The following is an 18,546-nucleotide window of genomic DNA, read 5'->3' on the forward strand; positions in this document are numbered from 1 at the left end:
TGTTTTAAGATGGATCCTTAAGAACAGACGGAAGTTTGTACTTGCCAGAAGATCCATTTCTTCAAGCTCGGAGACTGGCGAACAAGAAACTGGAGCTGAACATGCAGAAGGGTAACTGAAATCTACAGAAACTGTTTGGTAACAAGTTTAGCAATTCAAGGATAAGAATTTCTGCATTTAGGTCACAGCCACAGCTGGAACACTTTCTATCTTGATAATGGTACATGTAACTTTATTAGGTTTAGCTGTGTTAAGTACCAGGTTTGTGTAAGTGAAAGATAGAAAGAAAGATCCATCCATGACTGTTTTAGTTATGGCCATGTTTTAGTTTTATGCACTGATCCATAAACACAAAAATCTTCTGGTAATGACATATATGTTTCCAGCGACAGCCAGCTGCACACAGACTTCATCGCGTGGCGCGGACACTTCACCAAGCTCCTCTGTACGCCGTACGAGAACCAGGACGGATGGACCATGGCCGTGTCAAAGTTCAACGGGACCTGGTACATCAGCGAGGTGGAGACGCCGGAACAGCGGGACCGCAGAGTCAACATGGCGGACAGACAGCGCCAGATGACGTACTGGGGGTACAAGTTTGAACAGTATCTCACAGCAGGTAAAGGAATAGTACTAATATTCTCATGTGGGGTTGTGTGGCGCAATGGTAGATTGCTCAACTCGGAACCACAAGGTCCTGGGTTAGAGTCCTGTATTTACGTACTTAGTACTCATTTTTCAAAGTCGAGTGAGGAAATAGATCGATGACTGTAAAGTGCCTTTCCCGAGGTGGGACCTGCCAGGGATTTGAACTCAGAACCTTCAGATTCTTAGTCAACAACCCTAACCACAAGACCACATTTCCACCTTTTCTGCTTTTTAGACTGTTTTATGTCTTACCTGCATGGGCCATAAACAATGTTCAGTATGGGTATACAACAGACTGGTTTGTGTTTACTTTAAGTCCACTAGAATGAATCAGCATTAACACAATACTTATTTGTTACAATTTTCCATCCACCCAGCCGAGCCACGCGGGAAAACAGAGACATCAGACCCTGTGAACACAAACGAAGCCTTCTGTACGGTCATCCGAACACGACTCAACACTCACTCACTGGTCTTCTCAGGGGAGGTGGACTGCAGGGCAGCTGACGACCACATGAGGGCGCCGCAGTGTTACATCGAACTGAAGACCAGCCGGGAGATGTTCACACCAAACCAGCAAAGGAACTTCAGAAGGTGTTTTTTATGGAGGTCCTACTCTGCTCAGGACAAAGTTATTGAATTGAAAATATTTCAGTTGAACAGCAAAAACAGAGTTGTCATTATTTTGTTACAATTTTTTAAAACGAAATGATGATGAGGACTTACAAATACATTTGTACACAGTCATGTACATGTATACCTATACCTGTTCCATTGTGTACTAGATATAAGCTGCTGAAGTGGTGGGCTCAGTCCTTCCTTCCGGGCGTGCCCAGAATCGTCTGTGGTTTCCGTGACGATAGCGGAGTCGTCCATTTTCTGGAAACCTTCAAGACCATGGAGATACCAAACATCATCAAGGTAGGTGTTAGCCAATCAGGGCTGGAGATACATAACATCATCAACTGAAAGTAGGTGTTATCCAATTAGGGCTTGGGATACATATTAACATCATCAACTGAAAGTATGTGTTAACCAATCAGGGCTAGAGATGTCATGTATATACCATGATCGTGAAAGTAGGTGTTATCCAATCAGGGCTTGAGATACATACTAGTAACATCATCAACTTGAAGGTAGTTTCCCTCTTACTTAGTAATACACAGTTACTGTAACTGTTATAGATTTTAGATTTTGTATTGATAGCTGATGATTGTTTAAATCCAGGCTGACTCTCACACATGGAACCCGTCTGTCTGTGTCAACTTCTGTGACCAGTTCCTTTCACATGTCAAGAAAGTGGTGCAAGAAGACAACTGCAGGTCAGCCCTTTCTGAATTTCGACTACCTTGAATACATGTACATTACTTTTGCTAAATGAAATTTGCTTATTTTATGTGATTACAGTTTGTTGTGTTACCAAGAACTCCTTGGTGTAACTACAGGAGTATGTAGGTTGCAAATATCAAATGCTTGAAATGTAAAAGTTTGAATTGGCTGTTTCTTATAAATATTTGTACTTTCCAGGCTTGTTTACTTGTTTACCTGGAGACCAAACTGTCCTGTTACCCACACTGTACACAGGGACTCGGAGTACAGTTTTCTCCCAGACTGGTACACACAGGCCTTCCATACAACTACTTAATGTGGCATGATGTTATCCTGTAGTGTGATGTAAGTTAGCTGTCAGGACATCATGATTGGTTAACTGGATTGAACATGAATTATGTAGTATAGCAGTCATGATTGTGTGTTATAGTGTGAACTATATGATGTTGTTGAAGCTTGCCAACATTGTTGATATACATTTGTAATAATATATATATATATCTATCATGTTAACTTAAAGGTAAAAACTGATGTTATTCTATATAGTATGATGTAGGATAGCTATATGCAAATGCATTGTTTTTAGGATATTTTGTTCAATATATAGTGTGATGTAGGATAGCTACATATAAATGCATTGTTTTTAGGATACTTTGATCTTAGACTATTTCTTGTATTGTGTGTCAATGAAGGTTAGACATCCAGGTGATGTGTAAGTTATTGTGTGGTTTGAGACAACTGAATATTTATAGGTAGCAGTATCCAATTCAAGTTCTAACACTAGCAACTGTGAAATAATTACTTTGTATATACGTGTATAATAGTACTTTGTTTTTAACAAACTTTTGAAGGCTATATATACCTACTAGTAGTACTGTGTATAAGACTCAGTCCCATGTTTTGTAAATAAATATAATATAATTGTGCATGTCATTGAGAAAAAAAAACAAGTTGTCAACAGAATGGTTTATTCTTCACACACTGAATGTTTTTAATTATACCCTGTTGGCATTTCAATGAACATATTTATGCAAAGACGTGTTGCAACACTGTTTAGCTTCGGAGAAGTATTACTACCATGACGTAGCAGCAAGACGGCTCACCAAGTTTGCCCTGACCCGTACTCTTTTGCATAAATGCTGAAATATACTTTCTGCTAACTTTTGTTTCATAGGCTCCTCATCCATCACAACTACACCTTCATCCAAACTGTTTTTAAGATGCCACTTGTAACAAGGGCTCAATAAACACACCAGGAAATTTACTATTTGCAAAAAAAAAATTTTAGATCAAAAAGAAAACAGACATATTTGCAAGGTAAAATATGCAAAAAAATATACTTTAGTTGTGCTTAAGTATGGCAAGAACAATGGCTTGTGCCGGGCTTGAGTTCTTCTTTATTTTCAAATTTGCAAATTTAAGTCTCCAAATTGCAGGCAAAAGATACATGTATGATAACATGCAATTTTGTATGTAACAGAAAAAAAACAAGCCCTGATAAATGTAACCTTATAGCTGATTTGCTATGTAGAAAGCCCCTATTTTTCATGAGAATTCCTTTTCCTGACTTACCCGTTTTTCTAAATGCACAACAAAAGAGCCAAGACTTTCCATGTACATTTTGGTATGGACATTAGTTTTAGAGCTTGGAATGCAAATGAACACATTGTGACCCCTTCAAATCCGTAACTTTTGCAGAGGGTAAATTATAGTTAAACGAATATGTCATCCGGCCTACAGCATTATTTTGTTATGTACATAATTATAATATTATATATTAGTCAGTAATGTTGAAAGTCATAATGGTAACCGAATCAAGTAAAATATAATGGGCCTAAAATAATACATTATGGAACACACTTCTTGTCTAAATACACTCCAGAGCAAGCCTTTGCCTTGCGTTGCTCAAAGTACAAAATTAAAGTACTGCCCTACTGACAAGACAACAGTAGCAACTGCCATCACCAAATGGGCATAGAAAGTGGCTACTTTTGCTGCATAGCGTCAAAACTAACTAGCAAATGTTGTCAATTCACAGAGTCCTTAATATATACCACAGTCACTATAAACAGGCATTATAGGACGATATGTTAGTTATAGTGCTTATACTTCACACAATATATATTATCTTTTTTTCCTTGAATACTAATTATAGTTTTTGTCTTGATTATCCTTTACGTACATCCGGATCCAATCACGCTGAGGTACTTGATATTATGATATACATGACTATGAATCACGTGATATTGACTAGAACGTTAGTGCTTTTTTGTTGCACTGTTTGATAGCTCTTGGATTGTTTTGCTCCCAAAGTGATGACATCACATCTTTTGTGCTCAGGTTCCTCTGACATCATCCAAAGCCTGCTCTAGATGGGAGTAGAGCCACTGCAAAGAAGGAAAAAAATTAATTCTGAAATATGACAAATTACAATAAACAAAAATGATTATACTTATAACTGACTCTTAAAACGAAATTCAAGTAACATTATGTAATGTTAGAGCTGATACTGTAAACATATTTGATAATTATATTTTTCCCCATGTACAATGTAGTTTCTTAGTGCAAAAGATGTATTGTCTAAGAGAAGACTAAAAAAAAAATCATTCTGTTCCAAAAAGAAATTTGGAGCATAGAGGCTACAGATGGTTCCCATGAAGTCTAAAAAAAGTCTAACAATTTTTTAAGAGTTCCTGAATTTGACTTTAGCACCATGCAGTGTTCTGTTACAACAAGGCTTGGTTTAACAGCATAATGAAAAAAAAATTACCTTTAAGACTTGCTGATCCTTCACATTCACCTCCTTGTCAATAGCAGTGAACAGGTTTGGTGTTTCTTCTTCCTCCTGTTGGGGATAGACAGGCATGGTTAAAGCGACGGTCACAACCGTGCGTGGTGAGTACCGCCTCCGTACGGAATCCTACGGATTTGGGAGCACGCAGACACGCCGTAGAACTTTAAGTGCATGTAAAACTTTTTCTACGTGCGGTCTGCGGATTCACCACCCGTGCGTGTGAGTACGAGCGACGCGCGTGCCCCGTACGTGCCGTGCGGAAGATGCACGTGTGAGTACGGCCTCCTTGCGGTAAAGTTGCAATCGCACAGAGATCGTACGTTGTAAGCACGTACAACTCACCACTTGCGCAACGTACGATACACGCAACCGCTCACGGCCAGACTTAGCGTGCAGACCACACTCTTACACTTTGTGAAACCGTGCGAGTGACGTGCGTAGACGCCACTCCTTTCCCACGTTTTCAAAAAAAACGTAGCAGACGTAGCCTCCAAAAAAACGTACGGAGAAAAAGCACGTACGACGGGTTGTGACCGTCGCTTTAGGCATCTGATGCCCAAAACATTCTGGATAAGGAATTCTTAGGAAATCTATCTAACCACCTTTTCTTTTGTCTTTGTCGTCATTTCATATTTGAAGCATTTCAAACAGCCTAGAAGTAATCTACATGCATGCATGTATGATACCAGTTTACTAAACTGCCCCTCTCACCTTGTGTTGGAAGGACAGTTTGCCGTCGGCCTTTGTTGGCACCCCTACAATGTGGTCAAGTGGAACGTCCCACTCCACATCCCAGCCAGAGAACCAGAAGCACCTGGGAGAATAGAAGTGTCAATATGATGCATCAAGAAGTATGCCATTGTTTTAATTAGCAATGAGCTAGTGTTCAAAGATCTTGTATATGCCTTCTACACTTTGTAATTTACTGCTTAGTATTTATTTTGGCTTGTGTTTTGCAATGTATCATTATTGTAGATTGCTTGGTCTCAAAACAACCATTTGGGCTATGTGGTAACATCCCTAGTGTGTGGCAATTTGATATATGAGCTGTCATGACTTACTTGTCCACCAATAGAATCCGCTGGTCAGTGATGAGTAGCATCTGTTCGTCCTGTTCTGTGTTGACGGCAGCGTGTGCCACGTACATGTCAGTCTCCGCATACTTCCCTCTCTCTATGTTCTAGATGGAGACACCAAGGAGAACAAACCATGATCATTAAAATGTATAAAGATATTAATTTTGTGTTTTCCCTGACACATGCTCAGAGGTGACGGTATATTATGTTTTACAGTGCGTATTTCTTGTTAATAGGTATTTGTATGATTATAAGGCCATATACTGATTTTATTATACTGTGACATATGTATGAAATTCTCGGGGCACCACAAAATTGTGTGGAAAGTGCACTGGTTGGAAAAACAATTTGGGAAAAAAATAAGTTGTTTTCATTATGAAATCTAAGAGGACAGAATGTTGAACGAATGGCTGAACAAACAATAAATTCTTTTGTTCTAAACTTCTTTGACTTTGGTGTAAGCTTCTTAATAAGCAAGTTGAAATTTGAGCACTGTTTAGTATTTTAAAATCCTGACACACACCAGTAAGAGAGTGTTCCCCACAGCCTGGTAGGCTGAGTATGGAGTCAGTCCAGTCTCTGGGTTGATGAACCTCGGTACCCGCTGCCTGTGCACGACAATATGGCCGACCTCCGCCGACCGGCGCACTGCGTCAAACGACATGCTCACCTAGGATACAACACATACATCAATCATTAAATTTTGACATTTTCCCTAAGAAATTGCTTAAGGGCTATAGGTTTGGTGTTTTAGATTATTGCTCAGTTTGCAAAGTAGACTTCACATTGGGAAGGTTTAACATTATAGACATCACTTTTAATTGAATACTGTAACTGTAATGTAGAAAGCAATTGAGATTTCTAATGTAAAATTGATGATAATTAATATGTCTTCTAATAGAGTGAACTGTTTTATGCATATGTTTTCCACATGTAATAATAAAAATAATTATGATAACTACATTTCATTTTGTACATTATACTAGGTATTATACTCAGATCGGTTTTCATCAAAAGCAAATTAAGTATTACTGTAAAACAGTTACAGTTTTGTGCAAAATGATTGGATACAAAAATTAGCTTAACTGACCATGTCAAACACCCCAGCGACAGGGCGTGAGAAGAGCCCCAGGAGACCCTTGCCAATCCCCTTGAAGAACCCCTCTACCCCCTCCTGCTGGGCCCCCTTGACTGGCTGCAACACCACACCTATGGGCAGGAACAAAAAATCATCATCATCATCATCATCATTGCTACTACCATCTATCAACAATGCAAGCTACCACTGCTTTCCACTCTCTTCTATCCTGCACTCATGTCTTTTTGCTTCCCGCAAAACAAAACCGGTCAACTAGGAAAGCTAGTTTCAGTTTCTTCAATAAACAAAAGAAAGTCCTTTCAGAAATTCTCATATGATTCAATGCATTGTTCATGAACATAACGCATAATGTCATTTATAAAGAGCATAAGAGGTCTGGAAATAAGAGGCCAATAGCAATGCACATGCAGATGTCATCCAGAAAATCATGACTCAGATTGTGCTAAACATACTGCTAACCCACAGCAGCACACTTGATAACATTATGAGATTCTCCATGGTTTGCTAACCTGATATGCCCATGACTATGCCCATGATGAAGCTCTGTCCTGCCAGCAGCAGACTTGACGGCATGTCGCTGGGCTGTTGCTGCATGCGCTGTCTCCTCCTAGTGCTGTAGTCTTCATCCATGGACAGCAGGGAGAACGCCTTACCTACACTCCCTACATATCAAGTAACATTATTTAGTTAATATTGTTTTAACAAAATAAAGTTACAACGACAGTACTTTTGTTCCAAAGCAGAATTGATCTCAACCTAAGCTTAAAACCATTACTGACTTGTCACAGTTGCTTCTCTGAAGTGTGACTTCAACACTGGGTCAAAGGTATCTGGTAAAAATATTGCCTCCAGGCTTCTTCAATAGACAATCATTAACCAGATACCTTTGACCTAGTGTTTACTTTAGACAGGTAACTTCCATGACAATATCAAATATATAATTTATTCATTTCATCTTTTTTCATTTGACAAAATGTGCATGATGTAGCAACAGCTGGCCAAATATCTAGCACATATAGTAAATGTGAATTCAGAACTGACAGCCTTAGCCATTCCTTATTGCCTTTTACCCCATAGGCCACAAATGCCCTATTTCAACCAACATCATTAGAATATCATACACATCTGTTGCTATTTAAAACATTGCCTGGAATAGGCAATAGTAATGATAGATTTGTCTTTACCTGTAATACTGGACAGCGCCCCTGCTGTTCCACCGACAGCATGTCCCAGCAGGCTTTGCACACCTCTAGCCACGCCCTCTGCAAACTGCTCCGGTCCCTCAATAGCACCCTGGTGGAAAAGTAACAAAATATGTTTCTATCATTAAAATTTAATGCAGATAAAAAATGAACATGAAGACTTTGAACAGCATGTTTAGCACCATGGACACCCTTGCCTCTAGAAACAGTATTCTTTGCATATGGGTTTGATTTCCAGCACTCAGGACAGCACCCTTGTCACTAGATACAGTATCCATTTCATGAGGATTGCATAAGCCTTAGAACAGCACCCTTGTCTCTAGGGACAGCATCTTTTGCATGTACACAGCTTGTTCAGCACCAAGGACAGCACTCTTGCCTCTAGAGTCAGAATCCTTTGCATGAGGATAGCTGGTTCAGCATTATGGACAGCACCATTGTCTCTAGTGACAGCATCTTCTGCATGCACATACAAATGTAGCTGGTTCAGCACCAAAGACAGCAATCTTGACCCTAAAATCAGTTTGCATAATGACCTTTGCATAACGACAGCATGTCTGCACTGAGGACAGCACCTTTGTCTCTATAAGGATAGCATCTTTTGTATAGATATAGCAGGTTCAGCACTATGTACAGCACTCTAGCCTCTAGAAACAGTGTCCTTTGCATGTGGATAGCATGTTCAGCACTGAGGACAGCAATCTTGCCTCTAGATTCAGCATCTGTTGCATGATGAGGATATCAGTGTAAGCAGGGACATCACAATTGTACTAGAGACAGTATATGTAGCATCATTGGGGACTCAAAGTAGTACAGTGTTATTCTTAGAAACTGTGAGGGAGTCACAAACCTGATATGGTTCATAGAAAAGATCTCCAAGGCCTTTCCCAATCTTGGTGACGAGTCCGTACGGGTTTCCAATCACATCCAGACCAAGTAACAGCACATAGGACTGCTGGATGGCCTGCAATTGTCAACAATAATCTATGAGTTAGCTACAATTATTTTTATATTGCTTTGTTCTGACATAAAGACTAAATCTAATTAAAAGAATTTTTGCAAGGATTACCCTAACAATCAGAATTGTTGTTTCTGAAATAGTTCACTCAAAGAACAAGTTTCTAGTAAACTTGTATATATGCTATTCATGCTTGTTCAAGTAGCAAAAGTGTACCTTCTTTGTTCAATTTCAAATATAAACTTAATTCAGATGCTGCATTACAAGTCTGTTGTCACAAAAGGTCAAATATCCTGTGTGTAACTGGCAATTTCTTCTTGATGACAGTTGTAGTACAGACTTGACTTGATAAGCCAGAATAAATTTTAATATAGATGTGTTACAGACAAAACAGGACCAAGTTTATCCGTTACCTGTCCTGTGTAGTGACTCTGCACCTCCTGGACCAGCTGTGTCTGTGTCAGCATCACTCCTCGTCTCTCAAAGTACGCCAGCTTCATCTCCACATCCTTCAGGCTGGTCAGAGTCGTCCCCACGGTACCCAGGAAGAAATCCACCACGTCCTTTGTGATCGTGTCCTTCTGTTCATGCGTGAGGTGCGGCTCTCCACTCAGGCTAAAGCTGATGAAGAGTTTAACGGGGGAGAAGTGGAAGTATTCCAGATAGATCTTGTCTGTCCCGGATGTGGCGAGGGCAGCGACGGTGTCTCGCAGCGTGAGGTTGATCTTCCCGTAGTCGGACTGGAGCTTGGCGCTCTCCTCCTCCTCCTCCATGTGTGTGGTGAAGAAGTCAGTGACGGTCAGCAGGAAACCTTTGTCCACTCGGACAGAAAACTGCTGAAGGAGCAGCTTGCAGTACTTGATGGTGTCGGAGTGTTGTTCTGGGACCTAAGCAAAACAAACAAACACACAAAATGCATTATAAAGCTTCATCTGTAGGTCAAACTTTCTCCCAAATTCGTGGCTCAGTGCATCAACAAAATGGCATATCAGTCTTTCAAACACTCATGTAGCATCATGAACCAGAAGTTGGGCAGAAGCTATAGAATAACCTTGTTGTTTGGTGTAATATGCCTAAGTGCCAATGTGCCGCGTGCCTGCTAAGCTGGTGTGCTACGCTAAAGGGCGGTTATACTAGCTAATATACAGATACAGCAGAGGCTCAAACAAACAAATAATGTAACCCCTTGACCAGCAGACCTGTCTTCTCATGAGTGCCAGTTCGATGAAGGGTCGAGGTCCCATCTTCTTCAGCACCTTCCTGGGGAGGGGGGCAGGGTACAGCACTGTGGGGAACACTGCTGTCTGCAGCTGGTTATCCAACTGGAGTCTCTGTAGCTTGGCATGCATTCCTAAGGTACAAGAAAGAAATTCAATGTATAGTTTCCACACAAGTTTCAGTGGGGAAGGGCAGTAGAACTGCATACTTGTTTCAGGAGCCTTATTTCTTGCAACCTAAGTTATTTCAAAATCTGTTGCCTTTGGAGTTGTGGGGTAATTCAGTATGCACAACATGTAAATTTTTTAAGTCTTAGTGTTGCTCTTTACATTCTTTATTCTCTTTATTGAAATACCCTTTAGCCAGATGGATAGTCTTACAGCGTTTAGATTACATGAAATAAAACATTCATACTGGTGTAACAGATTACATGGTAAAGAAACAAAATAATGTCACAGAGTTAATGAAATTTACTTCATTTACAAACCAAAGGCCTAAAATGAGCTACTCTTAGTAAATTTTGTTATTGCTCAAAATGGTATGATAGAAATATTTTCATTGACAATCAAATTATCTTGTACTGTACAATGGATGTAAACTGTAAGAGATTGCAGCCATCTTGCCTGTATGGTGGTCAGAGCTGCGGTACTGAAACCACAGTCCAGGCTGGTATGTTCTGCGCAGGCCCCCGGCTGTAGGCTTGACCATCCGCATGCTCTGGAAGTCCACCCTGACCTTGTCAGGAATGACCGCCTCTGGGTGACCGTGCCGGAACTGGTCCTCCAAGAACGTCGCTACCTCCGGTTTCAACATCTTCCAACTGTCGCCTTTAGAGTTCACTTCCCAGAGAGGTGGGGTACTGGTAATACTATAGGGTTAAAAAACACAATTATTGTAGAATATTGGGATTTTCTTCACAAACAGGGATACTTCCCACATTGCACCATCAGGCACTTTCCTCTGAGCTTCTTCATATAGCTTCCTCTATCCTCCAAAGTTATGTCTTTTCAAAAACTTATAGCATGTAATGTGCAATGCAAAACAGCTGCTTAAACAAAATCTTTCAAAAACCAAGGGTCAGCACAGGAACACAACTTTCAGCACCAAGGACAGTACTACTTAACCAATTCTATTTATTGAAAAGATGACACAATGTGGCCATTAGGCAGCTATAAGCTGATAACAAGAGAGTTTCCTACTGTGTCAATCTATTTGTCAAACTTGTGTTTATCTATTTGCCACTTAGATGTATATATCTACATTGAACAGACTGTATCAGCAGTATACTGTACCTCAGGTAAGCTATCTCTGTGTAGAGGCTGCTCACAAGTGACACCCCTAGCCCCTCCAGAGACAGGAAGGCTTCCAGCGAGGTCTTTTCTCCTGAGGCCTCCCGTACGTCCTGGGCAAGGCTAGCATCCTCTGTAAACAATAAAGTGCATTGCAAAATGTCATTCCTTTTTTTTTTTTTTATCTATCCTCTTAATACTCACTCTTTCACTCATTTGATCAGTTGCCCCCATGTAATACATGTTTAGAAGTATTTTCTCTTCTGATCAGTGAATTGGGTGAAATATTTTTCCACAAGAAAATAGTTGGATGGGATGTTGAGACAGCCCCCATGTATTGCTTGTTTGTTGGATCCAAATTACCCGAAATCTAACAAAAAAAAGAAAGAAAATCCCTACCTAACCATAGTTTTTCAGGACTAAAACCTGAAACAAAGTTACATTAATTTTTCTAGGCCTAACTATTATATCTAGATTGCAATGATCGAGGTACATGACATTGTAATAATTGTGAATCGAAAACATCTTCATCCCACAGCTAGCCATTTTTAATAGTTGCTCCAGGACCTATGCATGTGCTACTCTGGAAGTCTTTGTACATAACTGTAACAGTAACTGTTAAATCATTCAAAACATTGTCCCAGCATTCACCTGTGAAGAACAGCACCCTCTGCAGCCCATCCAGGTACGACACCCAGTGGATGTTGGTTCTCTTCTGTTTACTCCGGCTCGGTCCATTCTTCTTACTCCCGTGGGGGGTTTCTGTCCCAGGCAAAATAACCGTCTCTATTCCTGCATTGTCCTGGAAGAAAATAACAACAAACATTTGCACAAACCCAGTACATGGCCCAGTGCAGGCTAGGTTCAGGAAGACATAAGAAATACCTGAACAGGTCCAGTTTTACCTGAACTAACCTGCATATACCCAGTACATGGACCAGTGCAGGTTAGGTGCAGCTAGACATCAGAAATACCTGCACAACCCCAATTTTACCTGCACTAACCTGCACATTATAATACATTTGGCATTTTGAGCCTTGTACCACTATACCTACATCATCAACAAGGTAGTATATTATTGAGAAAGGGTAAAAGTAAGACCAGGTTTATTTAACATCTTTATTCTCCTACCTGGTTGATTCTTGCAGGGAATGAAGGTTTGTCTCTCTTGTAGAGGTTCCACCACAGAGTTCTCTCCTCTGTAGGGTCATCCCAGGTGTACAGCACAGACTGGTTGGGTGTCAGGACAATAACCTGGCTCATACCCCTATAGGGAACATTGGGAAATGAGTTAAAATTATTTCAGTTAAACATCATGCTTTATGGTTAAATACACTATTAGACATCATATTAGCTGGTACACCGCCAATGACAAATTAAGCTCTTCCATGCATAGTTTCATCAAGTCACTGAATAAAGAGACTCTTTTTACATACCCCAGTACCTTTTTCAGCCAATGTTTTCTCAGGGCAATTCCCTGAATAAGGTGACAGACAGTCACCAAAATGTTCAACGCAGTTCAACAAAAACTTGCTAGGGGTCACTGTTGAGACAAATTTAGTAAGGTTGAACTAAAAGTACCCTTGCTTACAAGTCTTCAGATGAATAGAATTTGTTTTTCTTTTCTACCAATGGCAAACAAATATTGTTGTAATGAATCATAACAATGAATGATTCTGTAAGACCATATAAGAATTCCCACCAATAAAACTGATGCTGATGTTACTTACTTCTGGTGGAACCTGATGAAGGCGTTGTGACAACAGTTCACCACCCGGACCGGCGCATCTCCCGGCTGGAACGGGGTGAACGTGATCGTGGTGGGGCTCTCCGTCCCGCCGGCCACGTTCACGGTGAGCGCCGTGCCGTTCCACATTCTGAGCACCGTGCTGTGAGACTTGTGGATGGGGAAGTACTGCGACAGGACCGGGATCTCTGCACCCTTGTTCTCCACTCCAGGCTGTCTCACCACAAGGTTCAGAACTCCGGAGTGAGGCCACAGTGGTAAAACCTTTCAAAAGTACACAGAAATGTTGATATTATTTCATTCAATGGCATAAGGTTGGCTGGTTAGACAAGTCCTATGATAAGCAACACAAATATCATTAAACCAAACCATGCATATAAAAATGATAATGAATGTCATTGAATGTGTAGCAGCAGACATGGAATAACTGTAAGGCTTGAACATGGTAGTTGGCACTTTTTGCACTTTTCTCTAATCTTACTGATGGTGATTGTGAAAAAAATTACCATGAGACAATAAATAAATAACACTGATAATCAATTATTTCCATTCAACTTCCATTCATTGTTCAATCATCAGCTTATCCAATTAATCAATTAATTAATCAATCAATCAGTTACCTCTTCTGGCTGAATGACAGTCCAGTATTCCTCCTCCTGACCCTCCTCAGTGAAGGTGACCTCTGCAGTGGTCTTGTTGACCACCATGAAGAAGGGCAGGAGGGTCACCATCTTGGTCAGTTTCAGCTTGGACAACTGGATCTCCAGCCATACCTACATTTTGTGGGGAACAATTATCATAATGCTATTATAGCAAATAGTTAGATAACAGTCTTGATAGTATTGTTGTAGAATGTAGTACCTATTAGATATAGATACATATATACATATATACATATATCTTTGTAATGCATTTAGCCCTATTGGCAAGAACATGCAATAAAGATCATTGTCATTGTCATTGTCAGTTATAGAGATCTATATTTCTTGTGTGAAAAGAACCCTCTTATACATGTATCATCATTGCAAGGCAAAAGCTAGTGCTGATTTGCTTTCAGGTTTTAATATCTTTCAAGCTATTAAATCTACACAATTGAATTCAGAATTAAAAAAAGATGTTAGCTAGTAATTTGAACTTAAGGTTCTTACATCTTAAATGACCAAGTTACAATTTTGTGGACAAACATCACTTTCCTGCAGTGTTCTTTGGACAATGTTACTCAACAATGTGACATTACCATTATCAAAGAACAAAATGCTATCCTATTATCCATCACAAACAGTTGAGTATACCTGGTAGACTTTCCCACTGTCCTTGTCTCGACAGGTGACCACCCCAGCATGTCCGACTGTGTCCAATGGTATGGCAGATGACCACTTTGACCGGAACATTCGCATCTTGGCCTACAGACCACAAAATAATTACAGGACATTATACTGTATGAAAAATAAAGCTTTCCTGACTTTGATAATGGTTTCTGCATGGGGAAGGAATTTAATTTATTTTTTCCGATTTCATAATGTTTCTTCAAAAAGGTCTGGGACATTTTATTGTAATTTGGAATAAAAGAGGACCTTAAATAACCACAAAAAAAAGAATGTTACTATGGCCCACTACTCTATTGTACCTTGTTCTTTTATTCTTTTAGATTAACTTTACTGATCTAACGCCACCTTGTTGAAGAACCTTTTTCCCAGTCTTAGATTCCTATCAAAGAAACTTATTGGCTATGATTATTGTAGAGAAGAGAATACGATAATGAGACTTCCAATCACCTTCCACCATGTATGCAGCAAAGCTCCCAATATTGCCACATATCTGCCTCTTAATGTTGGTACAGTACAGGTCCTGAATAACTTCCCATCTACACACGTGCAAATTGAGATCAACACTCAGCCAAAATGCATCTTAAAGCTGTGCATTTTTTTTATTGAATGTATCTAAAAGCCGTGCAATTTTAGTTTAAGTCGCATTCCCAGCTTTTGTGTAAAATGCGGATGCAGATGTTCAGGTAATAGCATGTGGTTATGCGTTCTAGATTAGCTAGTTAGTGCACATAGTTTACACAGCTTTTGCACATGTTTTATAACTACATTTTGTGCACTGCATGTTACATGGCTTTTACACTGCTTTCAATCGTGATTTGAACACGATTAAGTTAACACAACTATTGCACAAGTAATAAACGTGTTAATACAGCGTGTAAAACATGTGGGAGATGAAGTCAGTCGAGACCTGTACTGTAACACATCCAGCGCAAAGCTTTCAGCGTGACTATTCTTACCGGCCGTATTCGCTTTTCTGCCCTATCTACACATGTACAGGCACATGCTACACTCCTCATCTTTTGATAGGAGGTGGGTTGGGTGATGAAGGCAAGACATGGGTGGTGAAAAGTAGTTTATATAGGGTGAAGTGGAATCTTGCATGTAGTATACTGTTACATTAACTAAAGGTGATAAACTATTCAGAATCTGTGTTCTGTCCCAATTTTGGAACAGCGGTGGAGCACCATTGCCTGGTTTTAACAGGAATCAACTTGAAGACTCTTGAGTATAAAAAGTAGAGTGTCACACAGTCACACACAAACACACAAGGTCAAACAAGAAAAGAGACAAACAAGGCATCAAACAAGATAAAAATGAGAGGCCCACAATGTATCAAACAAGCTGATCATTAAACTCAAAGCACACAAGATATCAAGCAGACAAGGCATCCAACAACTTAAAAATGAAAGACAAACAAGGTATCAAACAAGATAAAGACGTGGGGTCGTGTGGCGCAGTCGGTAGCGCGTTCGGCTCACACCCCAGAGGTTGTGGGTTCGAACCCTGCCCATGTCACCGATCTTGTGCCCTTGGGAAAGGCACTTTACACGACTTTCCTCACTTCACTCAGGTGAAAATGAGTACCTAGCTTCGGTTAGGGACGTCCCTCGGATAGGACGTTAAATGGAGGTCCCGTGTTTGGGAGATCCACACCCCATGCACGTTAAAGAACCCACCGCACTTATCGAAAAGAGTAGGGGATCTTCCCGGTGTGAGTGGTTCAAAACCTTACAGTCCGGTCTAACGCAGCTTGTACATGTGCGCACATGTACAAAACTGGTGTGTTACGCCTGAAGGCGGTTTACCGGTTATGCGAAACAAACAAACAAACAAACAAACAAACAAAATGAGGAACACACACAAAGCTAAAACTCAGAGACAGAAAAGGCATTAAAAAAGTTACAAATGAGAGTCACACAAAGTATCAAACAAGCCCAAACAAACTCAGAGAAAGACAGAGCACTGAATGTGTTAGTTAAAATTCAGTCTGTGATGTTCTACCACGTTATGGGTTTCTCTCTTTCTGGCAGAGTGGCAGAGGAGCACTGTCCATGACTAGGGGAAAAGGTGAACAGACTTTAAGAAAATGAGAGAAAAGGACCTGCAATGTGAAAACTGGTGAACAACGTACTGATTTGAAAAGTCATTAAACTCCTGATGTTGATTTATTCTAATTAGGTTGCGACATGTTAATTAAAAAGAGGACATTTGAAAATAAATGCATATTAAGTCAATTCTAAGGAAACAGGAAAAAGGATTCACATTCTTTGCTTCAATGTTATCCTACTTCTGTGGTTTATAACGAATGTTCCTGTCTGCTAGACTGAATCTGCTGTATGCGAATCCTCTGCTCACCTTCTTCCTCCTGTGCCTGTGAAAGCTGAAGAGAGCAGGGTCGTTTGTGGTGTTACCCTGATAGACAGTCGTGCTGCCGGCACCCTGATGGTAAGAGAACATAATGAGTGTCCGAATTTTAGATTACCTATGAACAACTTCAAAAAGGATAACTTTGCACACAAAGTCTGCAAAAGAGTAAGTTGCATGCAAGCAGTTTTGTAAATCTATAGAAGTGACATAAAGACCACCGTGACCAATTGTGATTTGAGCAACTATGACTTTAATGTATGTTTGTAATATGACAAAAAACTTTTGGTATATACCACTGAAAATTTGTGTATACAGCTTACTATGACCCAATGATTAGGTGCTGTAATACTTTCATTGTACCCAAAATGCTTTCCTACCTCTGAACTTTGACCCATAGATGTTGCTCTCTTATCTGAACTTTGTACCAGTTATCTGAACTTTGTACCAGACTTTTCTATCTCAACTGAACTTTGACCAGGGACATTTCTATCTCTGAACTTAGACCTAGAGACTTATCTATCTCTGAACTTTGACCCAGAGACTTTTCTACTTCTGAACTTTGACCTCATTAAGTCCCTCTCACCCTGAACTCCACAGGGAGAGCAGTTTTGTTGACGAGCCAGTAAGGTGCGTACAGGAAAACATCCCGGCTGCCTCCCACAGTCGTGTGTACTCCCAGGGCCATCTGTTTCTTCTCACCCTTCATACTTGTAGTTTCCATGACAACCTAGAGCGGAAATGTCACAAGAATGTGGAACCATGAATAAATTCATCAGGTTGATTTTACAGTCACTGTGACTAGATAAGGTTGGTTTCTAAAATAGTAGAAATGGAATGAACATTATCATATCATGATTTGCAAACCAGATAGTAGATTAGCAAACCACTGCTCCTGTAAAAAAGGTTACCTTACAATGTACATTTTATGCAAACGAATCAGGGCTCTTTTTCGGTTATTTATTCAACTCACTTGTTTCTTCATTCATACATTTGTACATTCATTCATTCCAGTTTCTCACCATCTCATATTCGTCCATGTCCAGAGAGATGTAGAATTTCCCTGACCAGTCCAGCCCCTGGTAGCCCCGGAGGTGGACGTCCACTTTGTGGTTCTTCTCCATGTCCAGACTACAGGACGGCACACTGACCCCGGCAGACAGGGACACTTCTGGACGCTCCCCTATCATGTAACTGACCTGTGAGGGATACATACGTTAGGAAAATCCACATATTTCCAGATATTTCCCCTATTGTGTTACTATCCTGCATTTGAAAAAAATCTACATATTTCCAGACAAACCCTATTGTAAGCCAACCTGTAGAGGATACATTTTTTGGAAAATCCATATATTTCTTTTGGCTATTCTACTACACCATCATCACTGTCAGCAAAAAATTACCCAAAATGATTTTTTTTGTCCAGCCAGGGGTTGAAATTGTAACTCAATGATTACAAATTAATGATAAATCTTTAATGACAGAAATAAACAA

The 18,546-nt window shown here is 40.1% G+C and overlaps 2 protein-coding genes across 2 annotated transcripts in view; one reads left to right on the top strand and one right to left on the bottom strand.

Annotated features, from left to right (window-relative positions):
- Positions 1-2,461, top strand: part of LOC109483422 (decapping and exoribonuclease protein-like) — a 3,924-nt gene extending 1,463 nt beyond the window's left edge. The window contains exons 3-8 of the mRNA XM_019786435.1: positions 10-111; positions 387-619; positions 1,026-1,242; positions 1,434-1,569; positions 1,876-1,970; positions 2,176-2,461. Coding sequence (XP_019641994.1) covers positions 10-111; positions 387-619; positions 1,026-1,242; positions 1,434-1,569; positions 1,876-1,970; positions 2,176-2,293 — 901 coding nt within the window. The 3' untranslated portion in view covers positions 2,294-2,461. The remainder of the gene's footprint in view (positions 1-9; positions 112-386; positions 620-1,025; positions 1,243-1,433; positions 1,570-1,875; positions 1,971-2,175) is intronic.
- Positions 2,462-2,931: 470 nt separating this feature from the next.
- LOC109483424 (vacuolar protein sorting-associated protein 13A-like) overlaps positions 2,932-18,546 on the bottom strand; it is a 44,720-nt gene continuing 29,105 nt past the window's right edge. The window contains exons 54-75 of the mRNA XM_019786437.1: positions 18,075-18,251; positions 17,639-17,782; positions 17,044-17,127; positions 15,645-15,704; positions 14,653-14,763; positions 13,981-14,133; positions 13,344-13,624; positions 12,745-12,880; positions 12,265-12,415; positions 11,617-11,746; positions 10,948-11,192; positions 10,306-10,457; positions 9,520-9,993; positions 8,999-9,112; positions 8,131-8,239; positions 7,456-7,608; positions 6,938-7,056; positions 6,371-6,517; positions 5,833-5,951; positions 5,483-5,585; positions 4,748-4,822; positions 2,932-4,364 (exon numbers count right to left, since the gene is read on the bottom strand). Of these exons, the coding sequence (XP_019641996.1) occupies positions 4,314-4,364; positions 4,748-4,822; positions 5,483-5,585; positions 5,833-5,951; positions 6,371-6,517; positions 6,938-7,056; positions 7,456-7,608; positions 8,131-8,239; positions 8,999-9,112; positions 9,520-9,993; positions 10,306-10,457; positions 10,948-11,192; positions 11,617-11,746; positions 12,265-12,415; positions 12,745-12,880; positions 13,344-13,624; positions 13,981-14,133; positions 14,653-14,763; positions 15,645-15,704; positions 17,044-17,127; positions 17,639-17,782; positions 18,075-18,251 (3,288 nt within the window). The 3' untranslated portion in view covers positions 2,932-4,313. The remainder of the gene's footprint in view (positions 4,365-4,747; positions 4,823-5,482; positions 5,586-5,832; positions 5,952-6,370; positions 6,518-6,937; positions 7,057-7,455; positions 7,609-8,130; positions 8,240-8,998; positions 9,113-9,519; positions 9,994-10,305; positions 10,458-10,947; positions 11,193-11,616; positions 11,747-12,264; positions 12,416-12,744; positions 12,881-13,343; positions 13,625-13,980; positions 14,134-14,652; positions 14,764-15,644; positions 15,705-17,043; positions 17,128-17,638; positions 17,783-18,074; positions 18,252-18,546) is intronic.

This window comes from Branchiostoma belcheri, unplaced genomic scaffold, assembly GCF_001625305.1.
Source record: "Branchiostoma belcheri isolate BF01 breed outbred unplaced genomic scaffold, Haploidv18h27 scaffold64, whole genome shotgun sequence".
Lineage (NCBI taxonomy): Eukaryota > Metazoa > Chordata > Leptocardii > Amphioxiformes > Branchiostomatidae > Branchiostoma > Branchiostoma belcheri.